The 19579-nt window shown below is 32.3% G+C and overlaps 1 protein-coding gene across 1 annotated transcript; it reads left to right on the forward strand.

Moving 5' to 3' along the window:
• Positions 1-1818: 1818 nt before the first annotated feature.
• LOC121208045 (ethylene-responsive transcription factor ERF086) lies at positions 1819-2763 on the forward strand. Its single transcript, XM_041078569.1, has one exon. It carries the CDS (start codon positions 1819-1821, stop codon positions 2761-2763), a length of 945 nt encoding a protein of 314 aa, XP_040934503.1.
• The last annotated feature ends 16816 nt before the right edge of the window (positions 2764-19579 follow it).

Consider the following 19579-nt stretch of genomic DNA (forward strand, 5'->3'; position numbering starts at 1 on the left):
AAGCTGCTTTTGGCTGAAATTTTTGACTTTTCAAAAGTGCTTTTGAAAAACACTTATGAAATTGTGAAGCTAAAATTTTTAGCTTTTCCTCTCCCACAAGCACTTTTAGTGCTTAATTACTTTTTCACCCATTTAATAACATAGTACTTTTCCTTTTTTTCTTGGTGCTTAATTACAAATGTGTTAAAATCATTAATTAAAAATAAAAAATATTTTTTAAAATACTAATTACAAATATTTAATGGTTATATTTAAATATTTAAAATGTAGTTTATATATTCTAATTAAATTTTATAAGTAATTAATATTTATTACTTAAAAATATTTAAAATTTATATTTCATATATTAAAATATTAACAACAAATTATAATAAATTTTTATATTCTTACTAAAATATAATAATATTAACTAATTTAAATTTTATTTAAATACATATTTGTTACTTGATAATAACATGTCTAAAATGAACATTTTATTTCTCAAATACACTTTTTGACAGCAATATTAAACACTTAAATTTTAAACCAATTTTGTTAAAAGTACTTTTCAAAAAACACTTTTCCAAAGCACTTTTTAAAAATACTTTTTAAAAATATTGCCAAACTAGCCTTAAGATTAGTCATATACATCTAAGTACGCGGTTGCACGTGACTTAATCATAGAGTGATAAAAAAAAAACAGGATTTTCTTTGTTTGATAATTGAACTAAGCACTTTAGCTTACATTCATCTGATATAATATTCGCATCATTTTAAATCATTCATTGTTATTATACAACGTTACACAACAATTTTTTAATGATTTTGATTTAAAGAAGATTATAAAATACTCATTTGGGTTCAAAGTCCCTCCATAAAAAAATAATTATAAAGTGTAACTTTAAATTATTGAATGAAATATCGTTTCTTTTATGATTTTGTAATTTTAATTAATTAATAATTTATTTTATTTTGTTAGCATGAAGGAATCTTAATTCATACTTAAGCTATATAATTATGAATAATTACTAGAGCTCAATGGCGAGAGAAATTTAATAGAAACCAGGGTTTAAAAGTAGGCACATAAAGTTAAAAAGGATAACGACAAATGTGTGTGTAAGCCATGTTATAAAAATTATCCTTCGTATAAATATTTTATATTAAACTTTAAAACACAAATATTTTATATAAATATATTATGTAAAACTTTAAAACACAATAATGCTAAACTTTTTTTCCTTTCTGTTAATTGAAATTTCTTTTCTTTCTTTTATTGTAATTATTTTATTTATGTTAATTTTGAGTTATGACAAAGTCGATTGTTAACAGTGATATTCTATTTTTACTGAAGTTGAAATTTATATTTTTATTAATAGAATTTGTTTTTCACCACCAATTATCAGTATTTATTATTTTTTCTTTTTATTTAAATTATATTAATTCTATTTATAAAATGAAAGAATGAATTTTCTTTTAAAAAAATATTCATTTTAAAAAACATTATCGATATTACTTTATAGTATCGTATAATTTTTGAAATAAAAAAATATAAATTTTGGATGAAAGCTGATTTAATACGGATTTAAATTATAATATCCATCTTTATCCAATAATGTATAAAAATTGGATAAAAAAATGTAAGTATAAAAAAGGCATGTTGGTTTTTCTAGGGAATGACAAACTGCAATGTCCTAATTTTCTCTTTTCCATGTTCCATAACTCTCCTTTATAAGCGCTTCCCCTTAAACAAACTCCTTCTCACAGTTCCATTCCGAAAACCCATCTCTCTTACCGTATCTATATCTATATATATTCACCACTCACACTGCAATTATAGACATGCCAACATCCATGGACAAAGGTTATGGATATGAACCCCTTCCCCAAGCCCATCATCTGGCTTCAACTTTTATGATGCTTCAAAGGAACAAATCTTCATACCAATCTGGTGAAAGGAGAGGCCGAAGGAAAGCGGCTGAGCCCGGGAGGTTTCTCGGAGTCAGAAGGCGGCCATGGGGTCGATACGCGGCTGAGATAAGAGACCCCACCACCAAAGAAAGGCATTGGCTCGGCACTTTCGATACGGCTCACGAAGCTGCTCTGGCTTATGATCGAGCTGCAATTTCCATGAAAGGAACTCAAGCAAGGACAAACTTTGTGTACTTAGACCACAACAACAACACTGCTTTTCATTCAATTATGTCCCCTTCTGATGTCCAATCTGCAGTTTTACCAACTCCGTATCACTTCCTTGATCTTACCACTCCTCAATCTCGACCTAAACAAGCATCAAATCATAGCTTTGAGGCGCCTCAGCCTGATATTTCCCACAGTGAAACTAAAACCCTCACTCAACCTAACAACACCAAAAGCCCAATACCATTGTCATCTGCTGATAATGGTTTCTTTTTCACTGACAATGATGATAACTCAGGTTACTTGGCCTGCATTGTTCCCTATAACTGCTTGAAACCTCCTTCAAACAAGTCAATTGACAACCAATCTCAAGCATTACCCAAGTCCAATGACATTATTGAGTTTCCTGGTTTTAATGAACTAGATCAACAAGGTAATTTTATGCGTGATCAGCAACCATGGGAAATCAATTCCTTTGAACTCGAAGCTATATTCAATCACCCTCCATTGATGGTTGGAAATGAATGCACGGGAGCTTTTTATCCAAGCAGCTACGACATGATTCCACAACCTATTTCTTCAGTAGATACTTGCTGTTTTCCATTGCCAAGTTTTGGTGATGTTGTGGACTTGGGGTATTCACTTTAGTTCTTTTTAAAGTGCTGTATACGTACTCCATGGAACTGTCAACAAGGAAAATGGTCAAGTATTGTCTAGTTTTTGTTGTTTTTGGTTTTTCTCATTTTAATGTAGAAAAATAGTACGAGGAATGTCCTTAACTTGGCCATGAAAGTTGGATTTGAAAAGCAGCTTTTAAGCAAAAGCTTTCTTTTATTTCGGACAAATATGATGTGTTAGTTTTTCTAGTGCATTTGATAAGTGCCGTATATGTGCATGATATTGTCATTTTGTCTCTTCGCTACTTGCTCTACATTTTATTATTATTATTATTATTATTATTATTATTATCCTAGAACTTAGACAAAACCCATGTATACATGGGTTAATTTATCATTAATGTTTAGATTTGTTACCTTAAAAATGTTATGGAGAACATTTTATTCTTTTATTTAATTTTATTTTTTTATTTAAAAATAAAAAAATTAGTATCTTTCCATTAAATCAAAGAGTAAATTGATCTTTTTATTAAAATTCTATCTGATTTTGTTGTTAAAAATTGATCTTTATACGGTAATATGAGGTAAACATGACATCTCATGTGCAATTGTCTAATTGTTCTATCAACTACTCTAGTTTTTAATAATAAAAAAAGATAACATTTTCAACAAAAATGATCAATTTACTTTTTGATTTAACGTACAGAGACTAATTTAATCAATTTTTGAGTTGAAAAAATAAAATACAAGTCTGGCTCTTAATACATGCACTTCCACAATACTTTTACCAATTTGTTACATTAACTGTCTTAATATTTGAATATCAGCTGTACCGTCTGAAAATGTTGCTGCATTTCTGTGTTTTCTTACTTTTATCATTTCTAAGTTTTCAAAACTCAAGCTATATGTATATATCCATGAATCCATACTCTTAATATTGTGGAAGCTAAGGAAAAACAAATATGAAACATCTAGTTTTCAAATCACCAATGTCAGGTAAGAAACTTGATCATGAAAGATATTAACTTCATTCTTCTTTATTGTGCTCTCTTTTTTAAAAGCATTCAGGCATAGTTATCATATAAACCAAATGAAATTCGAGGCTTATTGTCCGGATAATCATCTACCTTAAAATCAGTTTAGGTTTGAATCATCATTATAGTATATATATTAAATTAAATAACATCTTTTTATCTTTTCACATTTGCAAGTATTTTAAGCTAACAGCTACACCAAAAACAAAAAGGAAAAAAAAAAATTCTTAAAGAAGAAGTGAACCTGTTTTGTTTGTTTTCCATGATTCAAGCTACGGCAGCAAATGAATTTTAGGCTTTTCGGCTGTATTTTTATTGTGATATCATAATCTTTATTTAAATGTATTCTCAAGCTTGTCAATCGACTTTGTGATACAGTGAAATAAAACTTATTTTGAATTATAATTTTGATTGAATCCACAACTATTTAACAGTCCCTTAAAAAAAATGGTGTTTTCAAGCTTTTTAACACAACTAGCCCTTATATCCGAAGGGACATGTGGCTAGGTTTGCTGAAAGGTTATAATCTTTTAATTTGAAAATTTAATTTAAATGTATATGTACTCTTTTAATTGGACAAGACCATAAATGTTATGATGGAAATGGCCTATAAAATAATTTATCCTCAATTAATATTTGAATACCAAGCACTACAAAACTAAGACTTTGCTTTATAAAGTAGAAAAAAAAAATTTGGGAAAACCGAAAAATTGAAGAGTTAGATAATTAGAAGGAATAGAAAAATAAAAAAGTAGGAAATATAATTTTTTTTTACGTTGTTGTGCTTAGTAGGAATGATGAAAAAATTGAAAGAATTTTGTTTGCCCATTATTTGGTACAGTCTAAGAATGAGAGGAAAGAAAATGAAATTAAAAAAAATGCACAATTTTGACACTATCATACACACTTTCCTCATTTTCTCTCCTTTTCTCATTTCAATTAGAAAACATTAGTTTTTATGCATTAGAGGAAAATGACTCTCTCTCCTATTTTCTTTCCACTCACTTTTCTTTCATATCAAGCACACTTAAAATTTAATTTCCTTCCATTTTCCACTCGTTCTTTCTATCCTTTCACTTTTCTACTTAACCAAACACACTCTAAAAACTACAACCACCTTTAATAAAAAATTATGTACACTCCAAATTGACACAAGACAACTTAGAGGATATCTAAGAGCATGGGAAAACTCTAAATAATCCCGTAACTACAATAAAAAGAGCTGCCTCACATGATGAGGCACAATTTGAGGACTAAATGTTGGGAAGTGATGGACAATTAATATAGTGATGAGTAATTCTCAAGTATTCGCATATCATAAGAAATTTATTCAACTCTGCATTACAAGAAAAATAGGCATTAGTAACTAAATTTCACAACGACATTTTCTGTTGCTGTGTATGTCACATCCCAAAAACCGGGTTAGAGTAAATTGGGCTAGTGAAATCAAGAGATGTCATGTCCTAATCTTTAGTTAAGATTGTGAAAATTTTGTCAAGTGAGTTAATTTGGTTCAGTGGTTAAGTGTTGTGCTTGTGTGTGAGAGGTTTTACGTTTGAATCTTTTTTCTTATATTTTTGTTATTTTTTCCTAGATCTCTATCTTTGAACATCTGATTTGTATATTATTTTCACTCAACTATTATTAAGAATGAGTTTGCTGGTTCAGTGGTAAGACTTTAGCTTAATCAGAGGTCTTATATTTAAATTTTGTGTGTGCAAAGTGAAGTTTATTTTTGTTTTAAACTCTGAAGAAAAGAATTTGATTTGGATAATTATAGGAGTTAATGGGTAGTTTTTAAAACCAGAGAAAATGAGAGATTAGCTCTTAAAATTTCTCCCACTCTCTTTTTCTCTCTTTCCCCTACTTTGTCGTCCATTTCCTTTCTATTTTTTTGTTAATTTCTTTTGTTTCAATTTTCATCTTTTCCACTCTTTCATTTCCATCGATATTGCTATCCTGTTCGGTCTTGCTTTCTTTCTGTTATTGGTTCAATTCGTGTTGGTATGGTGTTCCCATCGTTCGAATACTTCCTGTGTCGAGTAAGTGAATGATTTTTGTTTTGGTGATTGTTGTGGGGATTTTCAGTGTAACACCCCAAACCCGGCCTAGATGTTATGGCCGAATCTGGTAATGTTACGAAAAAGGGTTTGAAACCAACTTCCGTGTTAAAACGCATCATATTAATTGTTCTAAAAGAGCCTACGTTTTCGAAAAAGCTTAATATTTTTCTCTTTAGTGAATTCGTCATTTATTGTCCTTTTATGTAAAATATTAATTCACAACATGTGTTTATAAGGCATTATAGTTGAAAACCGAGTTTGATTTCAGAAAAAATGTTTGTTTGAATAAACCATTATTTTCGTAAATCATTTTGTTAAAAGTTATAAAAATATCAAAAACACATCCAAACCAAAATTAAATCAAACAGTCCGGAGAGTCCCAAATATTACAAATTCTCAAAATAATCTAGAATTTAAATAAAGCTAGTAATTAAACCAGTTTGTGAACTAGTGGTCACCGCCGACACTCCATCGCACCGATCCACCTATGTCTGAGGATTACCTGAATAGAACAGAAAAACAGATGTGAGTTTATAAACTCAGTGTGCAACTCACGATAATATATACATGCATAAAATTCAAATTTCCAATGCTTCAAAACAGAAGTGGACATAAGTCCCTAACAGAGTTAGATCATATCAAAATCAGATTTTCAGAACATACAGTCCTAATCCCATCCTCTACACACCATCTTCGTCTATCCCGACATACCATATGGGGTATAAAACACCCACACATCCCTACTCATCACATAGTATCTAAACGACACTTATCAGAATAGTATGCAGACAAGTTGCTAGTATATCGGCGATATGTCGCCTCACAGAACACTTTCTCCACATAACAGTCCCACCACATATACAAAAATAGAAAATATATATGCAAACATAACAGTTCTAACATGCTTGAATACAAATATCATACATACTTATGCAAATCAGTCACACATACATATCGATTTTCCTATACTCAATCAGTCTATCAAATTAATAGATCTTATGTATTAGGGTTTGGTTAGCCCTTATTGACCCTATAGGAGGCCCATTTTCGATCGGAACGACACATGCGACCTTAGGAAAAATTTTAGAATTTTGGGCCCACATCTCGTGTGGGCTCACATGTTCAAATTAGCCTTGCCCGTATGGCCCACACGGCATGGCCTAAAGCTCACATGCCCGTGTGGCACACTCGTATGGGCCCACATGCCCAGATTGGCTTAGCCCTTATAGTCCATACGGCTGCGCACTTACCCGTCACACGGCTGGCCACATGGTAGGGCACACGCCTATTTGGCGTTGACAGGCCACTTTTGTGACTTTTGTTGAACTTTGTTTTTTCGTGTTTTTGTTACACACTTGATTCAGTTTTGGTGCTGCAGTAATCCCGAGCCCTTCAAAACCTAAGAAACAATATCCCAATGACCAATTTCAGTAAAATTTATGAAACTTACACACAAACCATTCCAAAACATAATCTTACAATAGCATCAAATGCATTCTCACACATACCGACAACGAACCGCCACCACCCTGTACTCAAATAGCTAGAGGAGCACCAAATGCATCTTGCCTTTCCCCTAAACAAGAATTGACAAGATTTAACGAGAATCCCCAATAAACACTAACTAGTAAACAATAAAATCATGCTTGCCCAAACATAATGAAATGAACGAAATAGAGATTTGCATAAAAAGATGATGCCGAAACAACAAAAGTTTAACCCCCGATTTTTGGTTTGAAACTCAAGAGGAGAGGAAGAGGAAGAAGAAAAAGAAAGGAACTTGTGCAAAAAAGGAAAAAAGAAAAGAAAACTAATGTGAAATCGAGGACTTTATGGAAAACAAAATTAAGATTAAAGAAAATTAATTAATTAAAATTTAAAAAAAAAACTAAAATCCCCTATTAACTCTCCCATTAACAACACAATCCTACCAAATCTGACACCTCAATCCATATCCAACTACCTTAGAATTTCAACTCCACCGAACCTCTGTCAAACAACCGAAGCAAAAATTATCATCTACGCTCATATAGGGATTCGAGCAGGAAACCACAGGGCAAGCTAACACCTTATCACTCAAACCAGTAGGCTCATTCTAATAGGAGTTTACCAGAAATATAATATAAGCCTACCCAAAAGTTATAAGGTTAGGATAAAAAAAAGAATTTGCCAAAAATAGGACTTGAACTTAAGACCTCATACACACACCTAGAACACTTAACCACTGAATCAGATACATATTTGTGACAGAATTCACAGAAACAAAGTTAAGAAATTTAGGGTGTTCATTCAATTAGTAATTTTTTCTATTTGCGTAGGGGGTGATCTTTATAAATGGTTTTTGGTGTTTAGTTTAATCATTTAATGTACTGTTAGGGGAAGATCGAGAGATGTTTAGTGGTCCTCCAGTAATTTAAGCAACATTTTAGACCATTACTTTGCAAGGGTAAGTGTTTGAATATCGATTTTAGGGGTTAATTTTTAGGAAAAAAGGGTTAATTCTTGGTTGTTAATTAGCGTGAATTATTGTTGTATGTAGGATCTAAGAGTTCTCGATTGTGTGGTTGATTAGAAATATCATCAGATGTGTGATCTAACCCAAAACATTATTTAGAACTAAAAAAATCAGGGAAAACAGAGGCTGTTTTTGAGATTTATGTTTGTTACACAACTGTGTGCCAGTCTGTGTGCACCACACGAGCATGTGGTTGGCCGTGTGGAGCACACTAGCATGTGCGATTACATGAGAAATTTTGGTTGGCCATGTGCCCAACATGGGTGTGTGGTTGGCCATGTGGAGCACATGGAGGTGTGTGATTACACGGTCTAAACAGGTAGGCTGTGTAAGCCACACGGGCTAGCTGGTTGGGCTGTGTGGGCCTATTTTTCAAAAAATTTCACTTAGGCTTATTTGACTCAGAAATTCGTAATTAGACCTTTCGTGGGGTCCGTTTGGCATAAATAAGACTCAAAATGTGACATCATTCAATATGTGTCAGTATGTGATATGGCTAAGGTAGGTGAAAAACTTATGTACGATCCGTGTTCTGATGGTTTTGGAAGTATAATTACGTGTAAGAACATGCATGGCACTTGTATGTAGAATAACTATTAGTATAAGCAATATGATATCTTATGATTTGTAAAAATATGTTTAGGTATGCATGCCATACCATTCATTGTGATATGTACGCATGTTATTATGATTATGCATGTGCATTAGGGTGGGTTTGATATGATGGAGGAAGTGTTTTCTGGCAGTATTACTGCAATTCCAGCTGTTAAACCATAATATCTGTTTGGTAGCTCAACTGCATAATTATGAGTGGCATACTACCACGACCTGGTACGATTGGATGGATAGACTCTTGTAGTAGTATTTGGTTTGATTGGTTGGACGGGGCTGGTGTGTAGCAGAAGCGGGTAGGATTTGTTCTAATTTAATATGACATTTTAATATGATATATGTTTCTGGAATTAAGATATTCTGATGTGATATATGATTTTGGTAATATGACATTTTGATATGATATTTGTATAAGTGCATGTTATAAGTAAAAATTCTATTTGTGGACCGAGTCACACATTGGATTTCTAGCTCACTCGTTTGTTTAATGCGTTTTAGGTGATCTTCAGACTTAGGATCGTACAACGTGCGGGAGCTCGGATTGTTTTTTGACATAAGATGGTTTGAATTATTTTAATTAAGAACTTTGGACTTTTGATTTTTGGACTAAGTTCTCGAATTTGGGTTTTTTTTTGGGTTTTGATCTGTTCATTGATTTTTGGATGTTATTAAATGTAAAACTGCAAAATTGTACAAATTTGACAAATTAGAATTTGGTTTTTGAAACTTAAAAACTCTAAAAATATCTGCTGCAATTAAGTATCAAACTAAATGCTTTTCCGTAAAATGAGTAAGTTCTTCACATGAGTTTTTTTAAATAACAATGTAAAAGTTTTTTTTCCAAACGATAATATTTTCAAATCACATGACTACTAAAGTTGTAGTGAAATTTCTCAAAGTTTCCGCTGTTTAATTACTTTTAGTAGGAAAGTAATTCTCTTAAATAGAAATCGGTAGAAATTGTAATTCTTAGAAAATAGAATTTATTCTTAGAAAATAAATTTTCATTACATTCTTGAAGAATAACAATATATGAAACTTGTGAGTAAAAACTTGTGCAAAAAACAATACTAGTGCCATCTATTTATAGGGAGAGATAAGGGAATCCTAGTTAAATAAGTATACCACAAATAATATTTATTTAATAAAAAAAAGTCTTCTAGTCTAACTAGAATAGGGGGTGGCAGACCCTCTCAATTCCCTTAGGGTTGCTGCCCCTCACATGTTTATGTGAGGCAGATACAACCCCTCCTATATTGGGTCAAATTATATGTACTTTTTGGACTTTTAACCCAACACTTTATTATTTAATCCAAACCAATATTAGTTTTATGTTTCCAAAATAAATATTATTTATTTAATAAATTTAATTATTACTATTAACTAAATTAATTTCTCAATTAAAAATTCTAATTCCGTTAAAGTCATGACAACTTTATTATAAAAGAATCTATGAGAAAATATATTTAATTTCAATACTCAATGGATTCACAATAACTAATTAATTTAATTCCATTTTTGAAATTCAGTGATTTAATTATATTAATTAAATAATAATTCAAAAACCTTAAATTAATTCTCAAATAATTTTTATACTAATTCTCCTTCTGGTTTCACTGAAAATGGCTTCCAAAAAATGATTTATGGAAAATGATTTACTCTTCTGGAAAAACTAATATTTTTTGTTGTTTGGATGAATCTGTGTAAAATATTTTTTGTTGTTTGATAGATTTCCTGAATATATTTCATAAAAGTTATTTTTAATGAAACAAACATACATTTGAGATTTATGATAAGTAGTGAATTGATTACAAAGTGATATTGAGGTGAAATTATAATAAATAATGAATCTTCATGATGTTAAGGATTAAATTGTAAACTTTGTGAAATTTATAATTGAAACAAGAGAAGTGATATGCTTGAAAATTTGTTATATGAAATAAGATATTATAATGAATTATTTGATTAAAGTGTTTATATGGTGAAAAATAAATTACATGGCAATAGGGACTAAATTGAAAAATGTAAAAAAGTTTAAGTGTTAAATAATTTAATATGTGAATAAAGAAATTATGATAAAATTTTAATGAATGTGTTATTAGATGATGAAATATGCATAAAATATTGTAAAAGTGAAATTGTGGAAAAATATGAAATTTTTATGATGACAATGACTAAATTGTTAAACTTGAGAAAATATGTGGATGAAATAATAGAAGTGAAATACATAGAAATTTGATATGTGAAACAAGATATTGAGATACATTATGTGATTAAAGTGTAAGAAGAAAGAAAATTGATTTAATATGATTAATTAGTGAATATTGAACTTTTACGACAAAAAGGGACTAAATTGAAAAATTATGAAAGTTTATAAGAAAAGATTTGATGAGTGAAGAATGCCGTAGAGAATGTAACATCTTGGTGCTTTGACATGATGTTCGGGTCGGGTATGGGGGTGTTACTGTGAACAGAGCCTTATCAATTTCGAAAATGTCTTTTAGAAAAAAAATTGGTAAGACTTTTTACACGAATAGGGGGTAATTTTATGTTGACCGGAAATTTTTTACGTTGACCATCATATTTTACATGAAACAAGCATCTGAAAATGCTGAAAATATTTTCTGAAAAGCTTTTACATTGAAACAAATGAGCCTAAGAGAGAACACACATTCATTTGTGAATGTGACCTATTTTTCTAACTTTATCATTTCTATTCATTTGGTTCTACATGCAATTTATTTCTGGTTTCAATAAGCTAGCAGAGGGATCAGTTAGACATATATAATCATGTATCAAATAATTTATAATTATAAACTTATTTAGTCATGAAGTCATTCCACTATAGTACTGTGACTGAGCTCTCCCTAATTATATACCATTACAAAAGCTACTCAATAAATGTTCATCCAATAACCTTATCATAAGTGTGTTACCCTTATAGGATATTCTTAATCTCTTTGGGATAAGTCTATTCTCCCAATATGACCTTATTTTATCTCATGGTAACATTGCATCTGTCACATCCCAAAAATCGGGTTAGTGGACCAAGAGTTCTCATGCTCAGACTTTTAAGGTTAAGTTTGTAAAATTATTTCAGGAATGAACTATTGGCTTAATGGTTAAGAGATAGTATAATTGGCTTAGATACCCAAATTCGAATCCCTTCTTTTGCAAATTAATTAATTTTGCTATTTTTCTCCCACTCCCTAAGTGTGCCGTCCAATCTAGTGAAAACCCTAGGTATATAAGCTATTTCTTTTATTTTTTTTCTAGATTTTCTCACTTCTTTCCCTATCCTAGCCATCCCTCTCCTCTCTCAATTTTCTCTTTTCTTCTCCCTTGTGTCGTTTCTAGCTTGGTGTTTTTCACCATTATTGTACTGCCTCCTTGTTCGATTATTTTGTTACCATACTTCCAGCCTTATTGCTGGTGTTTTTAATCATTAAATCAACCTTTTTTCTACCCTAAAACCTTCTTTTGTGCAGCCCAAAATCAGCCATTAAACCTCTACTGCCGCCCCTTCTTCTCAACTCGTGGTGTACCAATTTATTGTCTTTTCCTTCTCGATACTTTTCTTTTGCTTAATGATTTTTTCTACTATTTTTACTGCGATTTTATTACTGTTTTAGCCTCTAAAATCTGTCCCCTTTGTTGCAAAAAATCCTCCCTTGTGCTGAATTAAAACCGATCCCTTTGTTGCCGCCGTTGGAGGTGTTGTCACACTTAGAGAACCATTGTTGTGGCTGTTGCTTTTCTTTTCTTTTGTTGCCCCTTACAGTATTGTTTTATTCAATATTTATTTTTTCAAAGCAGCCCTTAACGTTCCAAATTAAAGGGGTATTCTATCTCTCTTTCATCCAACATCTCAGATCCAGTTAACGAGAAGCGTAAGTGTGGTTTTAAGCGATTTGTTTTGCTGGATTTGTTTTTCTAAATTTTATGGTTGAGAGAATGCTCTAAGAACTTTTATTAATAATTAGATACTGGTTTTAAAGGTTATTATAATAGCAGGTTTTGGTTTCAACGCCCCGGTTCAACAGTGAAGTCAAATCTTATCCGTACTCTCATTTCAGGTCAAAATAGTATAAGTTCACTTATCGTTTCGGATCTAAAAATTTGGTGATGTGACACTGCCGTGGTAAAACCCTTCAGGGTGTTCCAAGATTGGATTTTAATGATAAATTAATGTATTAAGTGTTGATTTTGGATATAGGCTCATATGAAGCTTATGAGCGGAAGTGTGAATTTTACAGTTTAGTGTTGTGGTTTTTGAAATTAAGGTGTGGGTCTTTATTCTGTGTGATTAGCCTAAGATTATTATTTTATGGTGAAAATTGGTAAAATATGCTTGCTGGTTTGGCATGGACAGATGACCTAAAAGTGATTAAATGGAGGGCCGAGCATGGTACGTATGTAACACCCCTAACCTGTATCCGTCGCTGGAATAGGGTTACAAAGCATTACCAGAGTTTCCAAATCAAACGAACATAATTTCAAACAAATACTAATCATATAAATAATCATGTTAAAACCAATCCAATTCATACATATTGTCCTTTATACGAGCCCTCAATGCCCTAAAAACATGTTAGAAATAAGTCGGGACTAAATCAGAAACTTAGAGAATTATTCATCTACACTACAGGGGTCACACGGCCATGTCCCAGCCCGTGTAACTCACTGACTTGGGTTACACGGCCAAGCCACACGCTCGTGTACTAAGCCGTGTACCCTTCTAAGTAACCTCACATACCCGTGTGTTAGGCCGTGTAACAACCTGACTTGAACCCTTTGAAAACTACAGGGGACACACGGCTGAGACACATGCCTGTGTCTCTGCTCGTATGGATGAAAATAGGCTATTTTACAAGCCATTTTTCTTACCCATTTTGGCATGTACCTACACCCAAAATTTCACATATATACAAGCTATAAAAAGGCACCAGAATCATGAAAAATTAAGCTATATACATGTGGTATATTAACATACAACCAATATTCCCATAGGCACCTCAATTGTCAACATATTAACATGTAACCATGTATTCAATTTGGCCAAATAATATTCACTATCTTTTAAACTAAGTTTACTTCAACATATGCAATTTAAATTACCTAACAACCAAACACCAAAAAGGTACCATTTGTATCATTCCACTACTATCACCAATAGACTTATATGCCATTGAAAATAAAGATACCAAATCCACATTTAAAACATATCGCATAACCTTTATAACATGCATTTTCAAACTAGTCTTTCATCTTTATTTATTCAAACACCTAACCAACTAAAAATGCTAGCATAACAAATTAAATTCATCAATATTAAACCATCCATAAGTGATTGCATCCATACCAATTTATCAAGTCAAAAGATACATATGTACAACCTAGAGAACAAAGTGTCCAACACACAACTTAGTAATTCACTTTTATACCAAAATGAACTAGACGCATATACATATATACTTATAGCCATGTATACATGCCACAATCCCAAAAGAGTTCAAAAACTACTAACGATGATGGATAGTGTGAGCCGAAGTTTCAATCTATATCTAGTCAGCAAAAGTAATCTACAAAATGACACACAAACACGTATAAGGTTACAAAACTTAGTAAGTACATAGTGATATAATTAACTTAACATTAAATGCATGAACTTTTATTTTATTTAATTAATGTTACCAAAATGTAACCACGACACAAAAGTGCGATCAAGGATACCGAAGTACAATAGGGGCACAAAATTGCGATTAGGGGTACCAAAGTACAACAGGGGCACATAAGTGCGATCAGGGGTATCGAAGTACAATAGGGGCACCTATGTGCAATCAGGGGTGCCGAAGTACAACAGGGGAACGTAAGTGTGATCAGGGGTACCGAAGTACAACAGGGGCACGTAAGTACGATCAGGGGTATCATTATATAATAATAATTAACTACTTGATTATAAAATTACAAATACATAAGTAAATCAAATGATATAATTTAATTACTATGAACTTACATCAACACTATCGCGAAGGAGTATGATTGTCTAATCCACGACTTTAGCCTTCCCTTGATTTAAATTCGATTGAGGCTTATCTTGATCTAATTAAATAAATTCAACCAATTTAGTAACTATTCTATTCAATTCAATCCAAATTCATATTTTTGTAAAATTACACTTTTTCTCCAAATATTTTAATTTCTTTACAATTCAGTCCTTAAGCTCATAAAATGAAATTCATGCAATTTCATCCCTACCCAAGCCTAGTCGAATTTTATAGAAGCTCCAAGCAACCCACACATTTCATTATTTCACAAGTTACAGCATGTGTATTTCACATTTTACAATTCAATCCTTAATTGACAAATTCATCAAAAATCACATAACAAAAGTTGTTTATCCAACAACAAGGATTCATTTTCTACCATAAAACTTCATAAAAAACATGAATTCCTTCATGGAAAAACTTAAATCTTTTAACAATTTTTCAAGTTAGCCCTGGGGCTAGCTAGATTAAGCTACAACGACTTCAAAAACATAGAAATAATTAAAAACAGGACAAAAAAAGGGACAAAAATAAACTTACATTTACAAGGTAACCTAGCCAAATCTTCCAAGCACCAAAAAAGCTATTTTTCTTTCAATAATTAGGTGGGAGAAAAAAGCTCAAAGATGATGCCATCTTTTCCTATATTTTATTTTAAGTTATTTATTAAATTAAAAGTTTAACCTTACTAATTAATCATTTAAAACACATATAAAATGTACATAAAAGTCCACTATCTTTAATAATGGTCTATTTACCATTTATGTCATCTTACTTTTTAATTCTATAGCTATTTAATACTTTTAGCTATTAGAACTTTACGTTTGAACATTTTTTGATTTAGTATTTTTTTATCAAATTAAGCTTGCAAACGGTAAAATTTCTTAACGAAATTTTTATACAACACAACTAACGTGCTGTAGACAATAAAATAATAATAAAATAAATATTTCCACATCAGATTTGTGGTCCCGAAACCACTATTCCAATTTCACTGAAAACGGGTTGTTACAACGTACTTAAATGGTAAAGCCGGTTGTTAGAGGCCCTATTTGGGTTGAATGGTTGGGTATGAGATGAATGTATTGTACGAGCATGTGCCATTAAATTGGTTGATTGTATGTATGCGGTGAATTTTTCCATTTTGTTTACTGAGTGATGGATATTGATCATTGGACGCATGTATAGCATGCTAAATGTTGTGACACTGTATGATTTGCATATAATTTGCCATGACTGATATTGTGCTCTATAGGTATTTATGTTACATACCATGTTAACATTTATTATATTGAAGGCATGTACACATGCCACTAATTCTGTTAATTAAAAGTATGCAAGTAATACCTCGATACTGTTTACCGAAAAGCAAGATAAGGATGCCATTGTTCTGAATTGTTATTGATAAGTATGATTTGTTGCACTGATAATATGAAATTTTTCATTTTCATTGGGTTGGGTTTTGTGGTTGGCGGAGGAGTTCCATGGAGTACCAATGACATTTGAAGTCCACAATATTGTTTTCTGTGCGCTGCATTAGAGTATCGAGGAGATTGGGCGATTTATTCGCAACATTGGCAGCACTGTTTGCACCATATTGGCAGCTTTTATCTGCAACTACATTTTGTATTCACAACCTACTGGCAGCGTATAACCTGTATTATTGGTGTCTTGTCCACACTATTGGCATCTCGTTTACACTTATACTAATAGTTTATCTGTATTATAGATATTGGTGGCAAGTACACATTACCGGTAGCTAGTTTCCAATTTTACCGGCAGTTTGTTTGCATTATTGATGGGTGGTTTATCCACATCAAGCTTTAACTAGCACTGTTTGGAGTTCGATAGATGGGCTCTGGGGAACTCGTGGTGTGTAGCGGATGGTTGGGTAGGAACCTTTTGCTTTGCATCATACACATGACATGCTTACAAATTGATTGGTTTTACCTGTTCGATGCTAAAATGATATTGTTGATTGTTAACTATTATAATTGATTGTGTAACGCCCTAAATAATTTATTTTTGTTTCTGTAAATATCTGACACAAATGTGTATCTGCTTCAATGGTTAAGTGTTCTGGGGGTATGTATGAGGTTTTGGGTTCAAGTTCTAGATTTGTTAACTTTTTCATTTTTTTGATCCAAGCCTTACTCTTATGGGCTTTTATAAAATTGTCTATTAATCCATATTAAAATGAACCTGCTGGTTCGAGTGGTAAGGGAGTTAGGGTTTTAGAGGTTCTGTGTTCGAATCCCTGTGCAATCGAGGATGATATTTTTGCTCAGTTACATGTGAGAGTTTCGCTGGAGTTGGGATTCTGAGAAAGTTTTTTATTAGTGGGCTAGTGGGGAGTAAATTGAGGGTTTTAGTTTTCTATGTCTATTATATTATTTCTTTTTTTAAAATTTTTCTCTCTCTTTTCCTGAAGTTTTCCCTTTGACATTTTCTTTAATTTTTCTTTACGGTTCCTGATGTTTTTTCCTTTTCGGTAAAATCATTAATTCGTTCTCCTTTATCAATTCTGTTGGTGGTCCTGTTGTGTAGTCGTGCCTTTGGTTTGTGGGGTTCTCTAATCATTTGTAATTCGTGTTTAGGAGTTGATTGTGGAGCAGGGAATTGCACTTCAACGGTTTAGTGCGCGTTAAAGGCGATTTGTCATCAGTGGTCTTGGAAGGCTTGGGATAGTTTTTGCATCAAATCAAAAAAACGAGAGTTTCGATGAAAGCCAAAACTACTTACTATCGACGTCACACGGGCATGTGGCTGGCCGTGTAGGTGGCTGTGTGCGAGACACAACTGTGTGATCGATGAAGGCATGCCGTGCGCAAGATTTGACTGTGTGACGATGTGGGTGTGGCCTTATAGGCCACACGGGCTTGGCCAAATTGAACGTATGGGCCCACACGGGTGTGTAGTTTATGGTCTAGGCCATGTAGGCCGCACGGGCATGTACGCCCATATTTTTAAAATTTTTCCTAGGGTCGCACGGGTCATTTTGATCGATTGTAGGCCTACCATAGGGTCGGTAAGGGCTAACTAAACCCTAGATTATGTAATTTGTAATTGTGATAGTATGATCTGAGTAGGACATTGTTACGCATGTCTATTGATTCTGCTATATGTATATCTAATATCTGTACAGAAATATGATAAGCATGTTATATCTGTATTTGTATCTATATTCTTTACTTGTTTTGAGGCGGGATTTATATATGTGGAGGAATTGTTTTGTATGGCATTCACCGTCTATATTCTGGCATCTTGGCTGCACTTTATTTGATATGTGTCATAATGACACAATACGGTGTGTAAGCCTGGGTGGGTGTTTTTAACCCCACATGGTGTGATGGGATGGATGGAGTTGGTGTGTAAAAGATGGGGGTAGGATTCTGTTTATCTAATATGAATATCTGTATCTGTTACCCGTATCTGAAATGGACATGAGTTCGAATTTTTAGCTGATAGTTTATATTGATTTATGTATAAATTGTATGTCTAATTCTGTTGGGTTACACATTGAGTTTACGAAAACTCACATCTGTTTGATTTTTCTGTTAAGGTAATCCACATGCTTAGGCAGATCGGTGCGATGGAGCGTCTTGGTGACCACGAGTTTATAAATGGTTAATGATTATGATTTTATATTGATTTTAAGGGTTATTTCTAGAGTTTTGTAATTTATGGACCTCCAGACTGTTTGATTTTATGTTGGGATTTGGTTTTGACTTGACTATTTATTTGCGATGGTTTTTACTAAAATAACGATTTTCTAAAAGTACGATCTGGATTTTCGAAATAAAATTGTTTTATACACTTTCGCTGTAAATCATGTTTTGGCAAATAAATTAATTAAATAACGCTTTGACAAGAGATATAAGCGATTATGAGTTGAAAAAAATGAAATGATTTTATCGTATTGACTTCATTTTCAAAACCCTACTTTGTGACATCTCCGGATTCGGCCATATCGTCTAGGCTGGGTTTGGGTTGTTTTAGATTGCATGATGGTTTATTATTGACTCACACTGCGGTTTGAAGCTCACCATAATAGTTTTAAACTTTTTAGGTAACCCTCTTAACTAGGATCAGACCCGGCATTCGGAGTATAAACTCAAACATCGAACTATTATCATGTTTATTATTTAATTGGAGTTTTCTTTTGTTGGGAAATGTGCCCATATCGTAGTAAACATGTAATTGATTTCTATTTATTTGAACGATGAATAAATAAATAAAGCTAATTTCACATTTCACTATTATGTCTTTTGTATTTTCTGTATTTTATATTTTGCATGCATAGCGAAATTGTAAGAAACAAATAGTAGCTCATAGATAGTCTAAAGTTCAAACTGAATATAAGTGGCATTGTAAAGAAAAACTGAATATAAGTGGCAGTGTAAACAACGTTTACATTGCGAGAAAGAAAACTTACTTCAGTTGATAATCTAAATGAGTCTGTAATCCAGTAAAAGAATCAAATTGATTATTTGATTCAAATACTGAGAAGGATTATTATATCGTCTACAATTCCACTTGGGGAGATGGCTAGTCTTGGCTACTGGAGTAGTTGACT

This window comes from Gossypium hirsutum, chromosome A10, assembly GCF_007990345.1.
Source record: "Gossypium hirsutum isolate 1008001.06 chromosome A10, Gossypium_hirsutum_v2.1, whole genome shotgun sequence".
NCBI classification, from domain to species: domain Eukaryota; kingdom Viridiplantae; phylum Streptophyta; class Magnoliopsida; order Malvales; family Malvaceae; genus Gossypium; species Gossypium hirsutum.